We start from the raw sequence: 22830 nt of genomic DNA on the forward strand, positions 1-22830 counted from the left end.
AAACCACTATACTTAAACACACCCACTCTCATTCTCTGGATTCTATAGGTATAATTACCTGCACAATACATTATCTGATACGCAACAGTCTTAAACAGCAGTTTGAACAAAGACTATTAGGATAATTATATTGTGATCTGGGAAATGTAAATATTCATAACAACGTGCTAATTGATGTTTCTTCTTGATATCTCTACCTATGAAATGAAAAGCAAGTTGAAGCCAGTCACCAGCACAGTCACCATGATACCTACCTGCAGTCTACTGTGAGTAATCTGATAATTTTCAATGGCTGAACTCCAGATTTGCTATCTTCTTTCATTCACAGGATTGTTTCAGTCCCTGTAAACTATCCAAACACTACATGAAGCTCATTACTGTGATTTAGAGTATAATGAGGTGCACGACAAGTTCATGTTTTACAGCCACTGCCTCGTGAAGCACTCTGCCAGTCTGAATTTACTGAAGTGAACCTTTTTGCTCTTTCATAGGGGAGACAAAAGGCAGTATTCGACACAAGTTAACTAACTAACAGAAAGGAAAAACCTTGTGAAGACAAGACCATTTGTATCTTTCACAAGAGATGACAGGCTGTGATAACTAGGACTGTGTATGTTTTCAAGAAAAAAAACACCTGATGTAACACTAAGTGGAAGCCATCTTGTATCATTGGGCATGTCAGGTTACATTACAGAGAATCAAGCTAACTGATTGCAGGATCATACACTATTGCAAAAGGGGCAAAAGAAATTTATAGACAAATTGCCTACGAAAAGCCCTGCAAGCTGAAGCACTTATAAGACATTGCTGAATCACAATATACAGATCTTTCCTCCTGCTCTATGAGACACCTGTTGTATGTTCATCAAGCTACATTTTATAGGGATTTCATATCTTTGTCCTGCTATTTTCTTAGCATAAGTGCAGTTAAAATAAGATTTAAAAGAACACTGTACCAAAAGAGCAAGCAACCAAGAAGTCAGGGTTTGACAGGGGAACCTCCCCTACTGTGTGTCATGTCCTCCCCCCAAAAAAAGGCAAAAAATACCCCAACCCCTCAACACTTCCAAGTCTAATAAGCTCTCAATCTTAACACATACACAAATCTACTATCTGCCACTATCATGAAACCCAGATACGACCATCCATTGAACAGACCACTACATAATCTCCAGCCTTCAAATCCCCCTTCTTCCCCACTGCCAGCCAGAGGGATTTAAAAAAAAAAAAAAAAAAAGTTTGAGGCACAGATACATTAAGCCAGTTTCAGAAGCCAGGGCAGCCTGCTCTCCACTGCTGCTCTTTCCAACACTGGAGCTCTCCGAAGCCTGAAGTAAGCTATAACCTCTAGCCTCGGTTTCTCCAGTTATAGGATGGAATAAAACCTTCAGAATTCTTCTTCTGAAATAACTTATTGATTCTTCTAAAGTACTTCTCTTTTAAAATACTTTGTACAACCTTACTGTTATAAGAGATACTCAGCAACTATTCAACTACTGAAACAATAGAGAAGAAAAGTTTGGACTGTGAAAACCACAAACTGAACAGAGAAGTCACACATGAACTTTAGTACTTTTAGAGCATTATCCACAACCCTTTTCTTATCCTGTTCTTCAGGTTTATCCAAAACTGCTAACAGCTGAAGATCATTTTCTTGTAGGGTACCAGTAAAAAACCCAACAAACCAAGCAACAAAACCCACAAACTTGAGACAGGTCTGGGTCACAGTATTTGTACAGCAAAATAAACACTGTTCTACTTCTGCTCTTGGATGCTGATTCAAGGCCTTTTAACATAAAAGGAAAGCTTCCCCTCAATTTAAGTGCATTTTATATCAAGAATTAGATCAAGTCAATATTTTAACATATGCTCCTTTCCAGATTGCCCATATTTCATTGTTATTTCTGATGTTCTCAGTACTGAGAGGTTCAGGACAAGGTAGGTATCTATCTTATATAGTAGCATCAAGAAGGGGTATGGCATTTTGCAATTACAAACATGTTTTCCCAGCGTGAAACAATAAGGTTGCACTGGGAACTGGGTTCCAAAAGTTTCTTTCATGGGAAGAAAGATCAGGAAAATCAAGGTACAGTTAAAAGCTCCCATCCTGTTCTGCAAAAACAGTACACCAAAAAATTTCAGTGTACCTACCCATCAAAACACACAATCGTATTTTGTATGGACACTTTCAACAGCAATAATCTATGTCAAAAGCTTTTTTTAAGAAGTCATTTAAAAATACATAATATAGACAGTGCTAGATCACAGAATTGTAGAATATTTCCAGTTGGAAGGGACCCATAAGGATCAAGTCCAACTCCCTACTCGCAGAACGATATTGGAATATATGCACACTAACTAAACCCTAAATTCAATCTCTCCCTAATTTCCTTCAACAGACTCATCTTCTTGCATTTACTTTCTACTTCACTAGGTTTTAAATCAGGCCAAAAGAACTGAGAAAATAGAGCCTTCCCTGCCCCTCGTGTGAGAAAAAAGCTATTTACTCAGATCAAAGGACTGGAAACCTTTTCAATGCCATGTAAATCTAGGACAGAGCAAAACAGCCTTAAAAAGACAGACAGGATTCCTCTGCCCTGGTTAACAAAAAACAACAACAACAAAAAAAGGAAAAGTTAAATTGGAAATAGAAAAAACAGCCACTATATCAGAAAAAACACTTGCTTCCATTAAGCAAACCACAGTCTCAAACATCACGCACACATAATTTTTTCCACTGCTACTCTTGTATTCTCTCTTCCTTCTACCTCTTATTCTCTCTTCTTTCTACCTCTTATTGTCAAAAAAGGAGAGAGGATAACCTCATCTTTACAGAGGTTTCTCTCTTCAAAGATATCTCTAAGGCCTCACTTTTATATACAAGATAATAAAGGACTGGCAGATTGTTTTTACAGCAGTACATTAATTTTTTTAAACAACTTCAGTATTTAGTGTATAAACATCTGATATAATAATTAATTTCTTCTCTCCACCTTCTTGGAAGGAAAAAAAGGCCCTTGCATTAATCAGTAAGATTGAATACGAAATGCCAGAGAATAAGAAGGGAAACCTTCATCTTTTTGACTAATGAGAATCCTGCTGTCAAGGGTATAGATGCACTCTGAATAGCTTTAAATAAGCAATAAGTTGACTCACTTCTAAAAGTCAAGGCCATAAAACCACAGTAGTTTCATTAACTTATTCTTCACCCATTGAATTAGGTGCTTCAAACCAAGAGCGAGCAGAACCATTCAGCCTTTCTAAGCAAACATCACTTACATATGTGCTGGGGAAACAGAGGGGAGCAGCAATGGATTATTAAGATTCTTCAGAAAGCAAACTTAGAAAGGCAGGTTCAGCTCTTTTCACCTTTGTCTCCTGGAGTTTGAATAAACATGTCTTTAATCTGGTTTCATATCTCAGTATTTCCCTTTCCAATACATTAAATACAGAATTATTATCCATATCTGTGTAAGAAACAATGAGTTTTAAATAAGCTAAGTCTGGAAATGAGAAGACGACACCAGGTCTTTATTTTCCTACCAACTATTCTGACTACTTCGGCTCCTTTAGCTTGCCCATCTGTTTATGGGTCCTACCATATGTGCTGCAAAGACTGTACACATTCTAGATGCTACTTGATCAAAACAGTAAGACAACATATTCTTCAGCTGCTGAACTGCAGGTGCTAAGAGCAGCCACGACAATCCTCTCAGATGAGGTGGGAGACTTGCTCCTCTGGTCCCCACCTCATCCCTACCCCCTGCAGTCCTGGTGAAAGGCAGGCAGGCAGCTGTGCCAGCAGCCAGGCTGCCTGCAAGACCCTGGAGCAGGAGGCTTCTCTTGGAGGTGACCTCTTCCCAGTTTCACCTATCCCCCTGACATGCGCAGTGCCACACACTGGACTAAGGGGTGTTAAGAGCTGCTCAGAACTGACTAGACAGAAGGTGAGCATTAACTGAAGCATCAGCTATTTCTCCCTTCTGTCAATTAAAACTGAACCTGTGTGCATTCCCATGCATAGGAAAATCAAGGAGAAGACTGGGAGCCCTGCCCTGTTGACTCAAACTCACTCATCAGAGCAAAAGACACATGAATATGGAGGCAAGAGTCTCATCATCCACAAATGCTTTGAACACATACACACCAATAAAACAATCAAATACAAGATGTACATTAACAAGTCTTGTTACATTTTTTTAATTAAATGGATTTGCATAGCATGACTGATTATAAAAATTGCACAATGCGTACCATGATGAATAAAAACATATTAGGTCATTCTTAGACAACACTTTACTTATATATAACAGAATGATATTGGATCATGTAACTTCAGCCAATGCTCAGTTAGATAAGGAAAGGGAGCAAGGAAGGGGGAACTCACAGGGCAGTAGGAAACAGGAATTCAGTAGATGGCAGAAATCACCAATGCTAATTACTAACTAACAGTCTGGGCAGTATTGCCACTGCTTCTGTCTGTAAAAAGAGCTTATTTTTTAAATACCTCGCTTGTATACATGTCAAGAGAAGCGCTTGTAAAGTACTCAAAATTAATAGCACTTATGTATGTACTAAGCTTTTCAGTAGAAATGTGAACATACTTCAAAGAAAAAGCACTAAGCTTTTTCATGGAAACGTGAACATACTTGAAAGAAAAGGCAATATGCCAAGACCAAATTAAAATTTTCTCCATTGTTGTATTACTGACAGCATCCGATGGATGGAATCCTGTGAACTACTTTGAGCTGTGTTAATTACCAGTGCTCTCCTGACATCTTACTTCCAAACATGTTTCTTAAAAGGTGACCAAGAAGTCTGGACTTTTCGATTCCATTAACTTTAAGGGAGAACACATTAGAGTGTCAGACACGAGAAATATTTGGAGATATCAGTACTTTATTTCTCCCCTCCATAATATAGTCTCACAGTGACTATCAGTCTGGAGCATAAATCATGCCACCACTTACATCTCTAAAGAATCTCAAAGTCAACAGGACTCAGGGTTGCTAACTCCATCCATTTGAATAGTGAGGCAGCCTAACCCCCATACGTCATCTTAACAGACAACTTAGGGTCATTTTCCTGGAACTCTGACAGATCTCCTAGGATATATATTTTCAAGATTTTTTTCTCCAAAGCCACAAAGGGTATAAATATACCTTCTACTTATTTTAATGAAAGCAAAGATTGATTTTCATGAAAGCAAGTATGGCACAACTCCAGAATCAATACTCAGGAACAGCTGCAGAATTAAATCTGAACCAGTTTAAAAAACGCATCATCTTCTCAGTCTTTTTCACATCAAACACATATAATATACATGTAGCCTGTTCTGCCACAGTTCCTAGCGGGCCACTGTATTTGTTTAACAGAAGTCACATACAGGGGATCTCCTTCCTGGAGGAAAGGTGGGTGTGCAAAGAGAGTTACTACAACAACATTAGCAGCACGCTGTGGCTTGTACTGTGGGTCTAGACTTACGCACATTTTTTCAAGAGGAAAAGAAAGTATGTTGTTGCAAGATTATACTGTATTTACATAATTGAGGCAATTATTGCACTGATATTTAATTACCTTTAATACCACAAATACTTTACAGCTGAAAATTACTAAAATTGTTTCTGTGATAGTAATAAACCAGCCATCATACAAATAAAAAAGGTAGCCATCTCAGATTACTGTAAATTTACAATTTTTACAGTTTGAAATAGCATATACAAAAGAACATCCATTTTCAAAATGAAGCCCAAGTAAAATGACAATGCATACTACTTTAGCTAGATTAGTAGAAGCTCTCTTCCTGTAAGGAAAGTAGCATTTACGCCAGCTGCTCCAGCATCATTTAACAGGCCTGATTTTTCATGAACTAGAGAGGTTTCTTGTGGCAGTGTTTTGGTTTGGGTTTTTTGTTTGGTTTGGTTTTGTTTGTTTTTTTTTCATTTGTTTGCTTTTATTTTTTGTGGGTTTTTTTTGGGGGGGTGGGGGTAGTTTTGTTTGTTGAGGTTTGTTGTTTCTCTCCCCCCTACCCCACGCCCCTTTTTTACACTATAGCAGTGCTGGGAGTAGGTGGGTGGGGAAAGACAGCCTGACTCACATTACATGATATGCATATAAAAAGGCTTGTTCAAACTTTTCCACAGCGTGTAGTCCTTGCACAAACATTACTCGACCAATGAAAGATACCAAGAGACAGTACTTCTAACAGCTTTCTAAAGCTGAGGGGTGGCTTCTATAAGGATTTTAATCCTCTCATCCAAACTTTTAATTTTAATTTAGTTGTATCATTTTCATTCTACAAGCTACTGATAAATCAGTCTTATGCATTCAGAGCTACAGTACTGACTCAGGATATTATTAATGTAGTAACAAATAAATAACTGTAAGATCTGGTACAGAATTTCAAAGTTTGAATAGGTTTTAATCAGAGAGGGTGGCAATAGAAGAATCACAGGTCCTCAATTTATATATTAAAAGATAGGAAATCTATACAATAGGGCTAACGTTTAAATAATTATGGATGGAAATTACAGTACTTTAACAACATATGCACTTTCATCACTTTAAATGTTTGTAAGCATATACTATCATGGCAATAAAACATTTTGCTTCAAATTGCTGTTACCTCCATGATGCCTTGGTCTCTGATAATCGAGGATTAAGGTACAAGTCCGAGCAAAGAGCAAATGCCAAAGCACAAGCTCCCCCTACCACATACACACACACACTCTGGCAGCTCCTCGCACCCACACCAACACAGGACCACTGGCAGCTCCCCAGCGAGAGAATGGGAACCGCCTGCGCCAGGCAGAGATAAAACTGGTGTGTGAAAATACTGTATAAACCCTCTTCCAGCAAAATACTTTATCACCAGTGGGAAGGAGCCGTGGGGAACTGGATAGCGCCTTAAGTTCCCACCTACTGCATGCCTTCTGTAGCTTTGTGTTTTCCCCTGTAATGTATCTATTCGTTAAAAAAATTGATAACACAATAAGCTAAAACTTGATTTATTCTCAGATGGAGAAAATACCAGGACAAACAAGCAACAGATGAAAAGTCTCACCAGCTGTTACAGAGAGAACACCGCAGTGTTTGGCTTTAACAAGCTACCTGGCACCGACATCACTTAAAGTGCAGACCTGCTTTGCTGCAAAAAGAACACCATAATATTAAACTCAGAAGAGAACACTAACTAGAAAAGTATGCAAAATCATCACATTAAAGCTTTTTTTTGCAACAAACCAAGCACATTTCTCTCTGGTCTCCCAGTGCTTAAGCACCTGCACACAGATCTGGCCACGGTGGCCCAGAGCGCACATGGGGAAGTCTCACAGGCAGAGGCACGCCTCCGTTTATGGGTGGGCAGCCATAAAGTGAGGTGCCTTAGAAGCTCCTCTGTTTGGTACTCCCCACAAGAGGGCCCTTCTCATCTCGGGAGTCACTGAAAAGCTTGTTAGCACTGCAAGATGCTCAAGTAGATATGATTAAAAAATTCTAACTGGTATAAGTTAGTGTACCCCCTTAGCACTCTACTCATTTTGCCATTTATGCATTTATGAATGGCACAGTCAAAAAAAAAACCCCTCACCCTGGTAATTAAGCCATTCACCTGAAGAAAGCTACTTAAGTGCAGCAGACCATCTGACCAACAATAAAGGGATCCCCTTGTAACATCTCTCTGCCAAGTCCTCGTGGCACTGTTAAAGCTTTCCCCAGGATCAGCTCTGAAAGTCTGTATATCTAGCCACAGGAAGGAAAAAACCCACAACCAAACACACACACAGCTATTTAGCTGTTCGGCTTTGTTTTTTTAACAGGAGCAATAAGTCAACCAGTAGGTAATTTCACCAAACCAGGATGGGAGGTTGACCTTCCTGAGGAGCCGGATCCAGACACGGGCGTTCCGCCTGCGGAGCAGACCGCAGCCAAAGCCATCCACACAGCCCTCCCTGGGCACACACATCTGCTCACTCCGCTCGACCAAGCAGCTGCGGAGCAGCTCCCTGACATGCTGTGAGGGTGCTCCTGTTTGTGGACGCCTGGAAAGCAGGAGACCTGAAAGAACCTCAGCAGACAACAAACAGCTTCACAGAAGTTTAACTCTGACATTTCACACACGAGGAAGTTTTGAATGAACTTTGACAGCACAAAGCAATTTAAAGGCAAAATACTCAACAACTCATGCAAGCGGATCCACCTCCTGTCTACAAGGAGTAAAAGTTCAACAACACAGTAACGTGAAATGAAACTACCAAGCAAATTCAGAATAAATCTAGGCACATAAGTCCTTTTAAAACGATACATCAGTAAAATACATATCACCTGGCAGCTCATCTCCTGTTTTGGTAAACGATCAAAAAAAGACTGATCATACAGTTTTAAAAAAATAACCACCACAACAACATAAGGTAGAGAACTTAAAAAGACTTTGTTAAATGTGGCTTTAAAAATACACTGACATCCAGTTCTTCCCGTGCAAAGTGAAGTTAATAAGGCTGCAAACTCTGAAACACATAGGATAACAGATGCACATCCTTTCTGAAGTTGAACTTTAGAGTGATGGCTACAAGTGATTTGTAAAAAAGGATTTCTGAGCAAAAGCACTATACTTCTAACTTTAATAAGGAAAGACAGCATTTGGATGGGTCTGCCCACAGTTGCTGCTTGTGACTGCATGCCCACGTTATATAAAATTATGTATTAAAAATATTATACTGTGGAAACACACTTAATTAACCAACAGCCATATGGCCTATTCATATGTTGTTTTGATGAAAAATCTCACTCTGTGATTCAGAGATAAACTTGGACGTATGTTAGAGAAGTGAAGGACTAGCAAAGGGTGAGTGGAATTGTACTCTGGAAGGAGGAAAAAAAAGGAAAAAAGGAGAGGACTGAAAGCTAGAGTCAGACTTCACAGCCCAGCAAGCAGCACTCACAGTGAACATGCCAGAAAGGCAACCCCTCCGCTGCCTGCAAAAGCAAACAGCATCTGCGCCTACAACAGCGATGCAGCAGTCGATCCGCTTGCGTAAGCCAAAATCTCCTCCCTGCACCCTCCTCGCCCTTAGGGCGAAATAAAAGCGTTTTATAATGCTCTTGCAGCTGACATCCCTCCTTAGAGGCGATTTAAAGACACCTCCCTGGTTCCTAGAGGAACTATGAGCTTGCAGAAGCCGGTCACTCGCACGTTCTTAAGGCTCAGCCAAACCCCCCGGGCCTGGCTCGGAGGGACGCAGCTACCGGGTACCTTAACCCCACCGAGACATCCCCGCTCCTCGCCGGGGCTCACCTCGTCCCCGTTAGCTGGACGGTGCAGGTATTCACCCTAACCGCGGGAGCGTCCCGTTCAAGCTCCGCTGCCCCGCACCCCCCGGGCTCCCGCGCCGCAGCCCGGCGACCTCCCCCTGGGCTCCCTCCCAGCCGGCCGGGCCGGGCCGGGCCTCCCCCGCGCGGCTGGACACCTCGCCTCAGCCCGGTGGCGGTGAAGGCGCCCGCGGCACACCGAGCCCTGGCAGCGAAGGGCTTCAAAACAACAAACGGTGCCCCGGTCGCGGCGGCGCGCGCCCGCCGACGCCTCTCCGCGGTGCCGGGAAAGGGTCTCGCCGTTTCGGCGGGGCAGGTCTCGCTGTTTCGGCAGGACACGGGCCGGACGCGCCGCCCCCGCCGGCACGGCACGGCTCTACCCTGCCCTACCCGCCGCCCGCGCCGGGCCGCGGCGCCCCTGCGCGGGGCTGCCCCTCCGGCTGAGTCCGGGCCGGGTCTGCTGGCGGCGGGTGACCCCCGGGGGCAGCGAGGAAAGACCCCCACAGCCCGGCGGGCACGGGCAGCCCCGCACCTGTTGCGAGAGGAGGCCGCCGCCGGGCCCCGCCGCGGTCCCTCGCCTCACGGCCGGCTGCGCAGGGCCGCCCGCGGCCGCCGACCCGACTCGCGCCGCTCCCCCCCGCCCCAAACCGCCGGCAGCGCCTCACCTGCGGGGCGCCGGCAGCCGCCGCTCCTGCCCGCGGCCTCCGCCATGTCTCCTCCTCGCCGAGCGCGGCTGCTCCGCTCCGCCCCGCGGATCCGCGGCCCCGGGCAGGTGAGAGCGCCACGTCCCCCCTCCCCCGCCGGCGGGATCTGCCCGGCAGCAGGTGAGGGCGGGCCCGGCGCCCGCGGGCGGGTAACGGCCGCTGCTGGCGAGGACGAGCCCCCGCCGCCCTCAGCGGCGGCAGTGAGGCGGCGGGGTGGGGGCGGGCACAGCGGGCTCCCGCCGCAGCCCTGGTCTAGTCGATACACCGGCGCTTCTCCAGGTGTGGGGTTTTTTTCCTCAGAAGGGCTCCCGCCGCCTTGGCACAGCTCTTTAGGTACCGGCGCGGAGAGCAATCACAGGCTCGGGGATGATGACCGATTCCCCGCCGCCGGTGTCTCGGCAGCAGGTGGGAGGAGCGGTGGCCAGCGCACAAGCCCCGGCGTTGGGGAAAGAACTGTACCTCTGTAGTCCCGGTACGTACCCTAAGCTGCCCACAACACCTGGCTCCCCAAAAATGGCTCTGTGAAGGGTTGTCAGTGTACCAGTCCCTTCCGTAAAGGTCACGGTCTTGTTGCCTTTCCCGGGAGTTCACCTAAACTTGCGCTAAGCTGCTTTCCAGGGTCGTAAGAGTGTTTCTCTTGTAAGTGTTCTAGGTTTCGATTAAAACATCGTTTCATTTTGCATCTGCTTGCAGGTAGTAGCAATCATCAGAACTACAGCTGAAGAAGGGTGAACGAATCGGGGAACTCATGGTAGGCAGCTGTGGCACGCAGGCAGGCAAGCGGATGGAGAGGTGCCGCTCCCTCAGTCTGGCGTGCTGGACAAAGCAATGGTCCTCCACCGTGCTGAACATCCTCCCTTTCACAAAGCGCTAAATTCAGGGCGTGAGGTCTTCCAGGGGAAAGGAGGATGCACCAGAAGTCATTTGTGCTCTAAAACAGAAGGAGCTGGGGCTCAGGTGAAAAATGTGCCCTATGGTTTGTGAGCAGGAGAGTGTTTATGATCCAAGAATAGGCTGGGCTCTACGCTGAAAGGTGCAAGAGACTCCAAAATCAGTATTGCCTGGGTCAAGTTTTCACTTCTGCGTTCTGCCTGGCTCTCTTAATGGAGGTGGAAAGGTGCCTCTCAGTCAACCTGAGCCCTAGATTGTAACAGCACTAGTCAAGGACCGAGAAGCTATCCTAGCTCAGAGGGAGCGGTATGCCCTATGGTCAAAAGGTCGCCCTTGGCAAAATCCTACACTAAAACGTAAAATGTCCTTACAACATAATCTCAAATCCCTCACTTGTGGTCCGTGTAGGCATCCACCAGCATATTGAGGGAGCCAGCATGACGAGTCCCAGACTAACCAGTCTGATGCACTCTGTCCCAAAATGTTTCTTCATGTTCTGAGGATATAAAAAGTGTCTGGCACAATCAACGAAGTAGCCTTAAGTGGGGATATTACAGAAGCTTTTGTGCACAGACCTAGTATACATAGATGTATAAGCTGTGCTGCTCAGGGAACCACATTCAGACCACTTCATGATCTCTCAAATAGCAAAAGTGTACACGGCCCAGCCTAGACATGCTCTCTTACAGCGCAGAACACAGAACTGATTGCTGAGCAACTCTGCAGAAGCCACCTTGGGTCTGGTGAGGTCAGCAGTGAACTACAGGAATTAATTCCCAGCTGGTGCCAGGCTAGGTCTCATGGAGACATTAAATTAATTCCTCGATCACACTCCCTTCTCTTACACACAGCTGGCATTGCTGAGCACCCTGAGTCATGGAGAACAGGCTGCATGCTTTCATAGTATCAACACACAAATAAAGCAATGCAATTACATTCTGGTCTGTTCATGCTGCATGAAATCAAAGGTTTTCAAACCACAGGTATAGGCTGATACAGGATCATGTTTCACACAAAATCAAATTAGGGGAGTGCAGTGTCCTAGGGTCACTTTTCCATGGGTAGAGTTTTTTAGTTGCTTTGGGTCTGACAAGTCAAATTCCACCACTGGTCTTTCCAGTGCTTAAAGCTACCTTGAAACTATACTGTTTTCTGCTCTAATAGAAGTAGAAACTGTTAAACAGTAGCTATGTTTCTCCTGAAATGTAGTTACATTTTTGAAATGAGTTGAATCTATCTGTACCTAAATATCCCTGGAACCATCTTCATGCAAAAAAAAAAAAAAAAAAGACTAAAATTATTTGATCTACTGTTCTTTGTTTGGCCTATTTTTTTTATGCATAATTGTTGGGTTTTAGTCAGCAAAAATTACTACATACATGTCAGGACAACATGTTTATGTTTAGAAAAAATACTTAATTTTCTTTGAAAATAGTTGCTTGACCTGAAAAATTCAGGTCATAAGCTGTTCACTGACTAACGAGGCTAATGAAGAAAGAAGCAGCTTCTTGTCCAGGCAAGTCTTACTCAAAATAGAGCTTTTTGCAGCTGCCCTGTAAGAATCTGATGATACCCAGTGCTAGAACACTGGAGTGACAATGAGAGTGGATAGACAGGGAACATCGACCATCTTTTTTCATTATATGTGAGAAAAGACATATTGCATAAACTGCATAAAAGCAGAACAACACAACAGGCCTTAGTGACTATTCAGTGCATGGAGGCAGGACACTCATTTCCCAAGTCAAGTAGTGAAGAATTTTCTTTGGCCCTGAGTTGTCAGTACGGGAATTAGACCAAACAGGAAAACCCAAAAAATACTCAATACTCAACTCAGAATAACTTAACATGTCAGAAAGGTTCCTTTGATAGTCAAGTATGATTTTTTTTCTTTTTTTATTCCAATATTTTCCAGTTCTACACCTTTATTATTTTAAAAGTCCAAAAATATAGGAAAAAGTTAAGTCTTAGGTTCTTTTTATTTTCAACTGTGTATGTCAGAAATAGCTTTAGAACAAGCTAAAATTACTGTGGTTCAGGTGTATGCAACTGGTACAGTTCAGTAGTACATGAACAACTCTAAAACAAATGCACCATGGAACTTAAATTACCAAAAAATAAACAATATTAAACTATGTAGGGCAGTAGGTAAAAACAACTACCTTTAGGTCTTCAACACTAAAAGAAAAATATCTAATTATGATTGAAATTATGAAGTTCTACTACAGATTATTATTGAGATATATTACAATGAATAAGAAACTTGAAGTTGTTGTCACATTTTGGTTTTGTTCCAGTGATGTACAGTCACATGAAATCTTACATCAGTTTTTCATGAAATTAACATCTGGTTACTTTAACTACAATATTTCATGAGTTTAAGTTTTTTGGTGTTGTTTTTTTTAATTTTTGAAAAACTTGCATGTAAAAACATTTAATGTAAAAGAATGTTGCAGGTTGTTTACAGATTCCTTATGGATTAGAGGAATAAAAGCAGTCAGGAAGCTGCAGTGTTTTTAACATTGGTAAACAAATACTGGATTAAAGTGCAACAGTCCTTCTGACAGCACACCTGCTCTGTGCTGAAAGGAAATCTTTTCCTCTCTGCAAAGAAGTGAAGAAAAATTTCAGTGTCAGGCGTGTTTCTCTCGAAAGTCAGTGATGGCCTTCCAAAGCGTGCATAGCATTCCTCCTCTGCAAAGAAAAAAAAAAAATCATAAAGATGCTCATGTACAAAGATACTCTCTAGCCTGAAAGCATTCCAATTTAGGTGCCTTCTGATTTCCTTGCTCTGGTTTTGACCAATGAAATTCAGTGAGAAGGCTGATCAAAGGTGAAATTCCACACGCAATACTCAAATAGAGAACAGAGTTCTTTTCTGATTACAGTACAGGGCAATTTTTTCACTTTTCAGATGCCTGCTTTCTGGAGTTCAGACTTCTGGTCCAAAGGACCTGCATAACTTACAGCAGACTTCCAACATTATGAAAGTGTTGATTATGAAAAAATCTTAACACCTGCCATATTTTTTTTTAAATTTTTTATTTAGTTATTTATTTTTAAACTGACCAGGCACACACAGAGTGTTTGATAACTTCTATTGTTTTTATTTAAACTTGGTTCTGCAGTGACCCACATACGTGGCATGATTAGGTGAAATCTAGTGTTGTAGGTCCATGAGCAGTAGTTCTGAAGTCTGATGATGATGGTAACTACAGAAAGTTTTGCTATCTCTGCCTTTTTAAATAAAAGCAAGGCTCTGATGGGATATCCAGTGTCTCCAGGTGTAAAGTAAAAGCTTTGTTGTAAAATTTTCCCTTTGCTTTCCTTTAATAGAAAAGCTTATTTTAAAATTTAAACAGTATCAGCTGTTTATTAGGAATGCATCAGTGTATGAAAACATACTGGAAAGTATTACTTATTTTAAATTAATACTGCACAATCCAATAAATAGAGGTTTAGTATCAGTTATTTTCTCTTGTAAAATAACACAATTCCTGCTCAGCACAGTTCATTTAACTGTGAAGCATTACCTCAGTCTCAAACATTTCAGATCATCTCTTGTAACATAGCAGAGAACATCCATTAACGTATAGTCTTCAGCCAAGAACTACAAAATGAAGTTTAAATGAACATTTTGTTAGAAATATAATCTTTCTAAGCTTTATATACCATCTACCCTTAAAGATAGAAGTTTAAGTTTAGAAGAAGCCTAAAATTGGGCCAAAATATGGTACATGTAACAGATTAATCCACACTGTAGAAATACAGTGAAACTACTTAATTTTTATACTGTACACTCTACATTGGTATACCGGGCACAACTTGAAAGGTGTAATGCTTTTACAGCTACTTCAACCTTTTGTCAAGTGGCATTTCTATTGTTACCACTAATATCTCAGAGTCAGACTTCAATGGACACAAATTAGAACATAATTAATACCACATTTCACCCATGAGGAAATTAAAAACAGTTAAGACCTACCTTTTCAAAAGTGGCATCTAAATTTGATGTACTTGAATTTCAAAGAACTTTGATCTGGAGGAGTGATAACTACATGCAAGTTTTCCTAAATCAGCTGAAATTCTGAGATGGCAACACCTCTAAAATTATATAATTTGCTGCAGAGAAGACCAATCTGCTCCAGGAGATTTCACTTCAACACAGTGAGCTAAAGGTAAACATGCACCCTGTATCCAGGGTATAATCAGCAGGAACTGCTGCAATGTGTAAAGAAACTGAGAAATGACAAACCAAAGCACTACTGTCTATTTACCAGCACATTTTATTCCCTTATTCCTAATCAGATACAGGAATTATTAACAATACTGTATTTTTATGAGGGCTTTTGTATTCATGGATTTTTCCTATCCGCTGAAAACAAATTTATCTCTCAAAATGCGCTAAAGTAATTAAAGAGGTTTGGTATCTTCTTGCATCGAGTCACAAAACAGTAGTACAACTGTGTCAGAGAATGAACAGAATCATTGCTACCTTGTTTATCGTGGCCTCGTCAGCTCCTTGAACACTCAGCCAGTTTATGAGATCAGGGTCTTCAGTCCCTGTGCCAGTGGAATGACGATGACAGACAGACAACCCAGGAATATCTAGAACAAGCATTTTTGGGAAAAGGTTTTGTGTTGCCAGAGCAACCTCTTGTCATTTTTGACTGCTGAAGCACTTTCTTCAGTGAGCTTTCCCTTCAATCTTAGAATACCAGTATCCCCATAAATAAAGATAAATGTCAACTCCCAAAGCACACACTTAATTAGAGTTTATAGACAGTTATACACCAATTACTCTACTTGGTTAGGGGTACAGTTAAAGTAGCATGAACATCGATACAAGTACATTTTCTGTTCTCTTCAGAAAATTACTTTACTAGCGCAAAGCACATCAATTTCACTGTTACTGTTTCTACATTAACATTGTTGCATTAGTTTAACTAAAGTGTTCAGGGTAACTCAAAATTGGTGTGTAGGCAGTGCCTTAGACTGAGGATCAGCTGCTTTCAGAAAGCAACACTTCTTTGAAGCACATTACATGGAAACATCAAACTGCATTAGCACTTCCACCTTCTTCAGAACAGATACTTATCAAACTCAGCTTCCCTCAGTAAGCTTTAAGTTTTATTTACATCTCACCAATTAGATCCTCTGGAACTTCAGTGTAACAATAGGAAGAGTCTGTAATTCAAAAAGCACACACCTAAACGTACTAGACTGTCTTCAGAAATAACATTTATTCTGTAGGACAGGAGCCTTGTACTCTTCCATAATCACAATCAAACATACTTAAATCATACCATTCCTTGTGCCATGAGTAACATATTCAGTAGTTTGTTTCCAGAACATGTGTTCAAAGCAAACCCTACCAGAAGCAGTATAATAAAGCATCTTTGCTGAGACTGGCTCAATAAAAAGAACGTAAGTTTAGCTGCCACTGTCTTCATCTGTAGATAGTACAACACTTTTCCTTGAAAATTCTTCTCACTTACCTATTGGCTGTGACCTAAGCCGTAGGTTTCTGATCTCCTGATCTTTTTCTTCTATAGCTTGATGTAAGAGGACCTGAAATTCTCTCTCCTTTTGAACCAACTCCTCCAATAACCTGTGAAGTAATGGGAAGGAAGCACACATTTCTTTAAGTAGTTTCAAATTTTCAGGAAAGCAGAGACCTTACTACACTTGAACTGGAAACCTTCTTGACAGAGACAAGGAAAGACTTCTTCAGCTTTCATAGGAACATCCTCTCACTATAGATTTATTACGACCTATATCAAGACATAAACGTTCACTGGTTTCTAAAGCTATAGCTCTTTAAAAAAAAAGAAAAAGCCCCAAACCACACCAGCCTCCATATACACATCCACCCACTAAACAGGTGGTATGGTACAAAATTTCAGTGAAATTTCTACAGCCAGCATTCTGTTTTAAACAAACTGTGTAACTGAGAAGAACAAATATCAAAGTGTTTCATAAACCAAGGGCTAAACTTTGTGACATAATTCTTTATAAGGAAAAATGCCAGTTCGTATTTCTCCAGCAGACATTTTCAAAGGTATAGCAAGGGTGGAGCTGTGATGAAAATGTGGTGAAAACTTATGACTGCATTACTGGAATGGGGAAAATACATTCTTATCTGCACAAGGGCTGTCCCTTCCTCACATACCAGGCACTTTTTGCCTACCCTTCTTATGCTGTATGAAGAGTGAGAAAAGAGGAGGCAAAATACCTTGTGTCCCCTCCTAAGCAATTACTTTTGAGAATGTCAAGCAGAAACAAATTGGAACCCATGTTTCACTTCCTTCATAACACAAACCCAGAGAGAAACCCAGAAATTCAGTGGTCAGCACCTTTCAAACTGGTCAAAGGAAAATGATCAGAATACAATGAAAAATTGGTATGTGAAGCTGCTGCAATTTGTTATTTTAGAAAAGTGTTTTAGCATAAAGGAGGACTTGTAAACAGCATGTATTCAGGAACTTGGTCAGAAAAATTGGACATGGAGAACACATTCATAAACCTATCACTGACTTCTGAGTCTTAGGAAGTTTTGCCTTGAAAGAATTGCAACACTTTCATCCCTTTCTTGAAGCCTTTGTCAGCCTGAGAGCTATGCAATAACTGTTCCATTTTAGTATGACTTTGTTTCTTCTTTTTTTTTGGGTTGGTTTTTTTTTTGTTTGTTTGGGTTTTTTTGTTTGGGGTTTTTTGGTTGTTTTTTTGTTTTTATTTATTTATACCAGTTGAGCACTGCAACTTTTTTTCTGGCACACTGAAAGATAAGGACATTCTGGAATTCAGCTACAGAATGTGGCACAAAAGCACATTATCTGTCTTTGCACACAAGTAAACTGCATCCCACATGATTGCTTTATAAAAACATTTAGTCCTACTTCTAGCTTGCATGCAGGCCTACTAGCAGCATAGTTGCATTTGAGTGCTTCCACACCCGAGCTAACAATTCTTAACAAGTCCACCCTGCACGTGAACAGAGCTGCTCTGTGCCACTACGCACACCTGCCATTTGGTTAAATCTCAGTGCAGACTGATATTCTGTCCAGACAGGTTGTGCAGTCACCTTTCAGTTAATTTATTCCTCCTCTATCCATTCTGGTTGAAAAAGGCCTTTGGGGCCAATAAAATAATCAACTATTTTCTCTTGATAGCTGCTTGCTGCTTATGCCAACAAAGCTTTAATTAATACTTAACTGTCCATATTATTGACCTCAAAATTTCTGCATGAATGACAGGATGTGATTATTTGGCCAAAGGCTTTGCATCTGAGAAATTTACAAAAGCAAAGTGCTAGAAAACAGTACCTCTACAAATTGATCACTTCTGATACTACTCCCCATCATAAACTTGGGAAGTAAGGTGAGCCAATCTAAATTATTTATGTATTTAAGTGTATCAATATGGCAATCAAAATATTTCTCAGTGGTGATCACAAGCAAAAACAATGAATTATAACGTAAAAACTCAAAAATACTGATACTTAATTAAAAACAGTACAGTCTAATGAATTACTCTAATTATGGCAAAATTCCTGGACACATTTAAAAGTAAAGTACAATTTAACATTTTAATTTAAATTGGAACAATAACTACAAGGAATGTTCTAGCAGCACAACTGCCATTGAAGACATGTTCTCTTTCTATCAAGGTCATACTCAAAATTTACTGAGGTCAGTAGGAAATCCAATGTCATAAATCAGATGCTGCAAAAGCTAAAATATCTACTTTAAACAAACTATCTTGTACATCTTAATGAAAACAAAATATATAGAAGATTATTTGGATAAAATAATGTTGACAGATTTGTCTCTGACCTTTCTTAAGCAAACAAAAAACCTAAAAGATTCACATCTCAGGTTTAAAGTGTAATATGTATATTTCTGAAAAAATCCAATATCCACATTTCTGGCTTATTTCTTCTTTTAAACAACACAGCTATTTTTCCCATCTTTCTCTGATGAACAAAATTTATTTAATAAAAGGTAACTCCTGCTGGTAAGCACAGATACTGCTGCAGTGAATTCTGTGCACAAAAATAGTCTGAAGAAGTTTCTTTGTGGAGTTCATGTGTGGCTGTTCACTAGCTTGAGTTCATTCCCCAAGAATAACTCTAGAAAAGAACAGCAAGTTCTGCCTTAATGGAAACAAAACATAACACTATTCATCAGCCATACACAGCATATGAGGGAGAGAAAAAGCAGAAGCTTGGCAACAAGCTCATTTTTTCAGACCTTCCTTGAAAGGGCATCTGAAATCAAGACTGACCTTAACTTGCATCGCTGTTGTTCTGAAATTAATAAAACTAATATAAGTGATCAGTGACAGCTAAACAATGACCATCATTTAAATTAATAACTTGCAGTACTATGGAATTCTGATACTATCACTAGTATTTTAAGCACTTATATTTTAAAAGCAAAACAATACATACTGTCACAAGTAGGTTAGTGTCTCCTGATGTCCAGACTTACCTGTTTGTCTCTAATTTTAGCCTGCCCAGCTGGACACTCAGTGATCTGTGAGCAGCCTGGGAGTCATGGGATACTGTAGAGCTGAGTGTGCTTACACCTGAGGTAGCCACTGCATCTTCCATGACAATGCAAGGCTGTTGGATAGTTTGATTCTGAGGCTGTTCATCTTGATCTTCTTCAACTTCTATATCGTCTTGATCTGCTGTATCACTTTCAGATGCAAGACTAAAATGTGGCCTCAATTCTATTAATAACATTAAAATATAAGCAAAACCATTAAAGATGTTAAACATTAAAACAAAAGCAGATTTAAGTGCCTCTTTACAGATATCCTACAGCTTTGGTTAAACCAGACCTGAAATTTCTGTAGCAAGAGAACAGATGATATTTTCTAGAGGTTTAAGACCAGACCATAACAGCATCTTAGTTTACGCTGATTATTATTCAGCCTATCGAATATTCAAAAGCTCTAAAAACCAAAAATCTGAATGAACATGATTCCAGGTTTGGCTAGCACGTCACATCAAATTGGGCTGAAGTATTATGTGCAGCAGAAGTCCTTTTGCTTAATTCCATTCTCAGTGGTTTGTTATTTCTTATGTGTCTGACCTGAAATGTTTTATTAAACAAATAACCATTATTTCTTTTATATCCAGCTATACCTGTTGTTGCTATTCTGTCATATTTAGCATTCTCTCATTATAAGAATACTGTGTTTACCAAAAAATTGTATCTGAAGATATAGAGAGGAAACAACAGACAGACCCCTCTCCTGACAATTAAAAGTAGCACACTTCCCTTCTAGTTACCAGAAGGAACACTGCCTATTGGTAATGATGTACATCCACAAAACTGTGGACAAAGCTGTACATGTTCTCTGATCTCTGTTATTCCCTGTTTAAACTACCTACCAGAGCTTACCGGGTATGCAAGATATGTACACAAGATCTTACACTCCTACACAACCTATTATTGCAACAACATCTGTTTGTTAATTCTAACCATCTAACATAAATCTTTCTTCCTTCCTTCCTTCAATTGTGGCTTCTTACCACTGAGCACTCCCTGTAGTCTCCTCACGAAAACATATTTTTCTGAATCATACTTGGGTTTTGTCCTTTCTGCTAAAGGACTAACAAGGACATTTCTCTTTACAAAAAGGACATCTGTTCCTTGATCCCTTTCATCTTTGCATTTCAGTGCTACATACCTTTTTCAAGGCTGAACATACCAAGATCAGTAGAGCTGTGCTTCCTCTAAAGAAAGCAGATTTGTTATGTAGCAGTTACCCAAGTATTGCTAGGTAAATATGTCCGAATTTGCTTTGAGCTTCTGCATCACACTAATAAGAACAGAAGTGCATTTTGCCATTGTTCACCACCAGGCAGTATAATTATACATATCTGCTTCGTACCACTCCTAAAATATTCTGTAACTTTTAGAAGTGTTAAGGTCAGAGATAATCTTCACATCATGGGGGGGAAAGAAAGCGGGAAAAGAAAAAATAAACAAAAACCCAAGTCAGACAAAAGCAAGAGTAAGCAATCAGAAATAGGTTAAGGCAGTTAGGGAGAAGGAAGATCACTGCTCAAAAGCAACTAAGGCACAGAGGCTTTTTTTAAGCTTGACCATGTACAATTAATGTTGATACTGAGCTGTATGGGGAATAACAGTCTATTAAGGAGGAACTCTACTGTACTCTTATTATACAGCAATGAAGTACATGACTGTTGAAGGTGTTCAGCATTCTAATCAAAAGACAGATTTTTCCTTATGACTTGAAAGTAATGCAGAAACCCTATTTATGCCTTGCTGGTTGTGCTGGGGATACAGAAAACAGCAAGAATGGGAAGAGTTGTAACTTCTGTTGGAATTTTCAGATCTCCTTGTTGATAATTTAAGACTTAACCCACTGCAGAAGACAGGAATGTAAGTATTCTGACTTCAGACTTAAAGCATTAAATCATGAAGATGATCAGGGGGCTGGAGCACCTACACTATGAGGACAGGCTGAGAGAGTTGGGGTGGTTCAGCCTGGAGAAGAGAAGGCTCCAGGGAGACCTTATAGCAGCCTTCCAGTACCTGAAGGGGCCCTACAGGAAAGATGGGGAGGGACTCTTTATCGGGGAATGTAGGGATAGGATGAGGTTTTAATCTGAAAGAGGGTAGATTTAGATCAGATATTAGGAAGAAATTCTTTCCTGCGAGGGTGGTGAGACACTGGAACAGGTTGCCCAGAGAAGCTGTGGCTGCCCCCTCCCTGGGAGTGTTCAAGGTCAGGTCGGATGAGGCTTTGAGCAACCTGGTCTAGTGGAAAGTGTCCCTGCCCACGGCAGGGGGTTTGGAACTAGATGATCTTTAAGGTCCCTTCCAAACCAAACCATTCTGTGATTCTATATATTTGAAAATTTCACCATTAATTCTAGTGTAGGGAATGGGGGAATCACAAGCTTAGAACTTAAGAAGCAGCACAGAAACTAACTCTCAAATAGGTAGAATAACAGAATGGGCTACAGTTTCTTCTACACAGACTCCTTCCCTCAGCTAAGCTGTGCATTGTACTTCCACAACATGCAAAATACAGTATTCAAACTGCAGGCACTGCAGGTTTTGGCTTTGGGGTTTTTTTTGTGGGTTTGTTTTTTTTTTTTTCTTCAGACAACTTCTGACCACGAGCCAGAGAGACTTGAGTGCTCCAAAAAGCACATCATTAATTTACGCTTTATAAAATACCTTCCAAAAAATTAGCACATGCTGGCAAGTGGTCTGTCCTTTGGATTTCAAGAGGCAGCATTACGCACCTCCAAAAATTAGGCCCCAGAGCACCTTAGTCTACTACTGCTCACTGTGATACAGAACTGTTTAGATTACGCATCTAGTGCTTTCCAAAATAACTTAGACAATACACTGATTAGTTTGAGTTGCAAAATAGACAATGAACAGGAAAAAGGCCACTACTGGTTTCAAAATCTTAAGTGAAGCATCATAATCACAGCTCTAAAGCACATTTAATGAGATCAGCTAATAAATATTTGCTGAGTATTAAGAAATGACTCACCTGGGACCAGAATAGTAATAGCAGTCTGCACAGCTTTTCTGATTATGCTGTCCAATGCAAACATCCAGTGTGGCTTGATGTTATGATTTCGGAGAACTTTATTGACCTAGCAACAGAGAATTCAGTTCAGATATTATATTATAGTGTTAAGTTGTGGGGGGATATATGTCAGCATTATATAAAGTGTTTGAAGGTATAGATGCTGTATCAGAGCAGGTGATTAAACCTATTTCATGTTGTCATTAAATGAAGAAAATAGCAACATTGCCAACTCCCACCATTTTATTACAAGTTGTGCAATATTTTGTAGTTTTTATCAAGTACTAGTTCCCGTGTTAGGTGATTTTTGATGAGTGTGATACTAAAGTTTATTTAACCT

The 22830-nt window shown here is 40.7% G+C and overlaps 2 protein-coding genes across 3 annotated transcripts in view; both read right to left on the reverse strand.

The window, feature by feature from the left end:
• Window positions 1-10201, reverse strand: part of MAP7 (microtubule associated protein 7) — a 120985-nt gene extending 110784 nt beyond the window's left edge. Inside the window, exon 1 of the mRNA XM_074862618.1 lies at window positions 9972-10201. Coding sequence (XP_074718719.1) covers window positions 9972-10017 — 46 coding nt within the window. The 5' untranslated portion in view covers window positions 10018-10201. The remainder of the gene's footprint in view (window positions 1-9971) is intronic.
• A 2579-nt stretch (window positions 10202-12780) lies between these two features.
• Window positions 12781-22830, reverse strand: part of MAP3K5 (mitogen-activated protein kinase kinase kinase 5) — a 110016-nt gene continuing 99966 nt past the window's right edge. For both annotated transcript variants that reach the window (XM_074862625.1, XM_074862626.1), the window contains 6 exons: window positions 22452-22557; window positions 19394-19637; window positions 16400-16512; window positions 15397-15509; window positions 14435-14511; window positions 12781-13595 (listed from right to left, as the gene is read on the reverse strand). In XM_074862625.1, coding sequence (XP_074718726.1) covers window positions 13535-13595; window positions 14435-14511; window positions 15397-15509; window positions 16400-16512; window positions 19394-19637; window positions 22452-22557 — 714 coding nt within the window. In that variant the 3' untranslated portion in view covers window positions 12781-13534. The remainder of the gene's footprint in view (window positions 13596-14434; window positions 14512-15396; window positions 15510-16399; window positions 16513-19393; window positions 19638-22451; window positions 22558-22830) is intronic.

The sequence above is a fragment of the Strix uralensis genome, chromosome 3, assembly GCF_047716275.1.
Source record: "Strix uralensis isolate ZFMK-TIS-50842 chromosome 3, bStrUra1, whole genome shotgun sequence".
NCBI lineage: Eukaryota > Metazoa > Chordata > Aves > Strigiformes > Strigidae > Strix > Strix uralensis.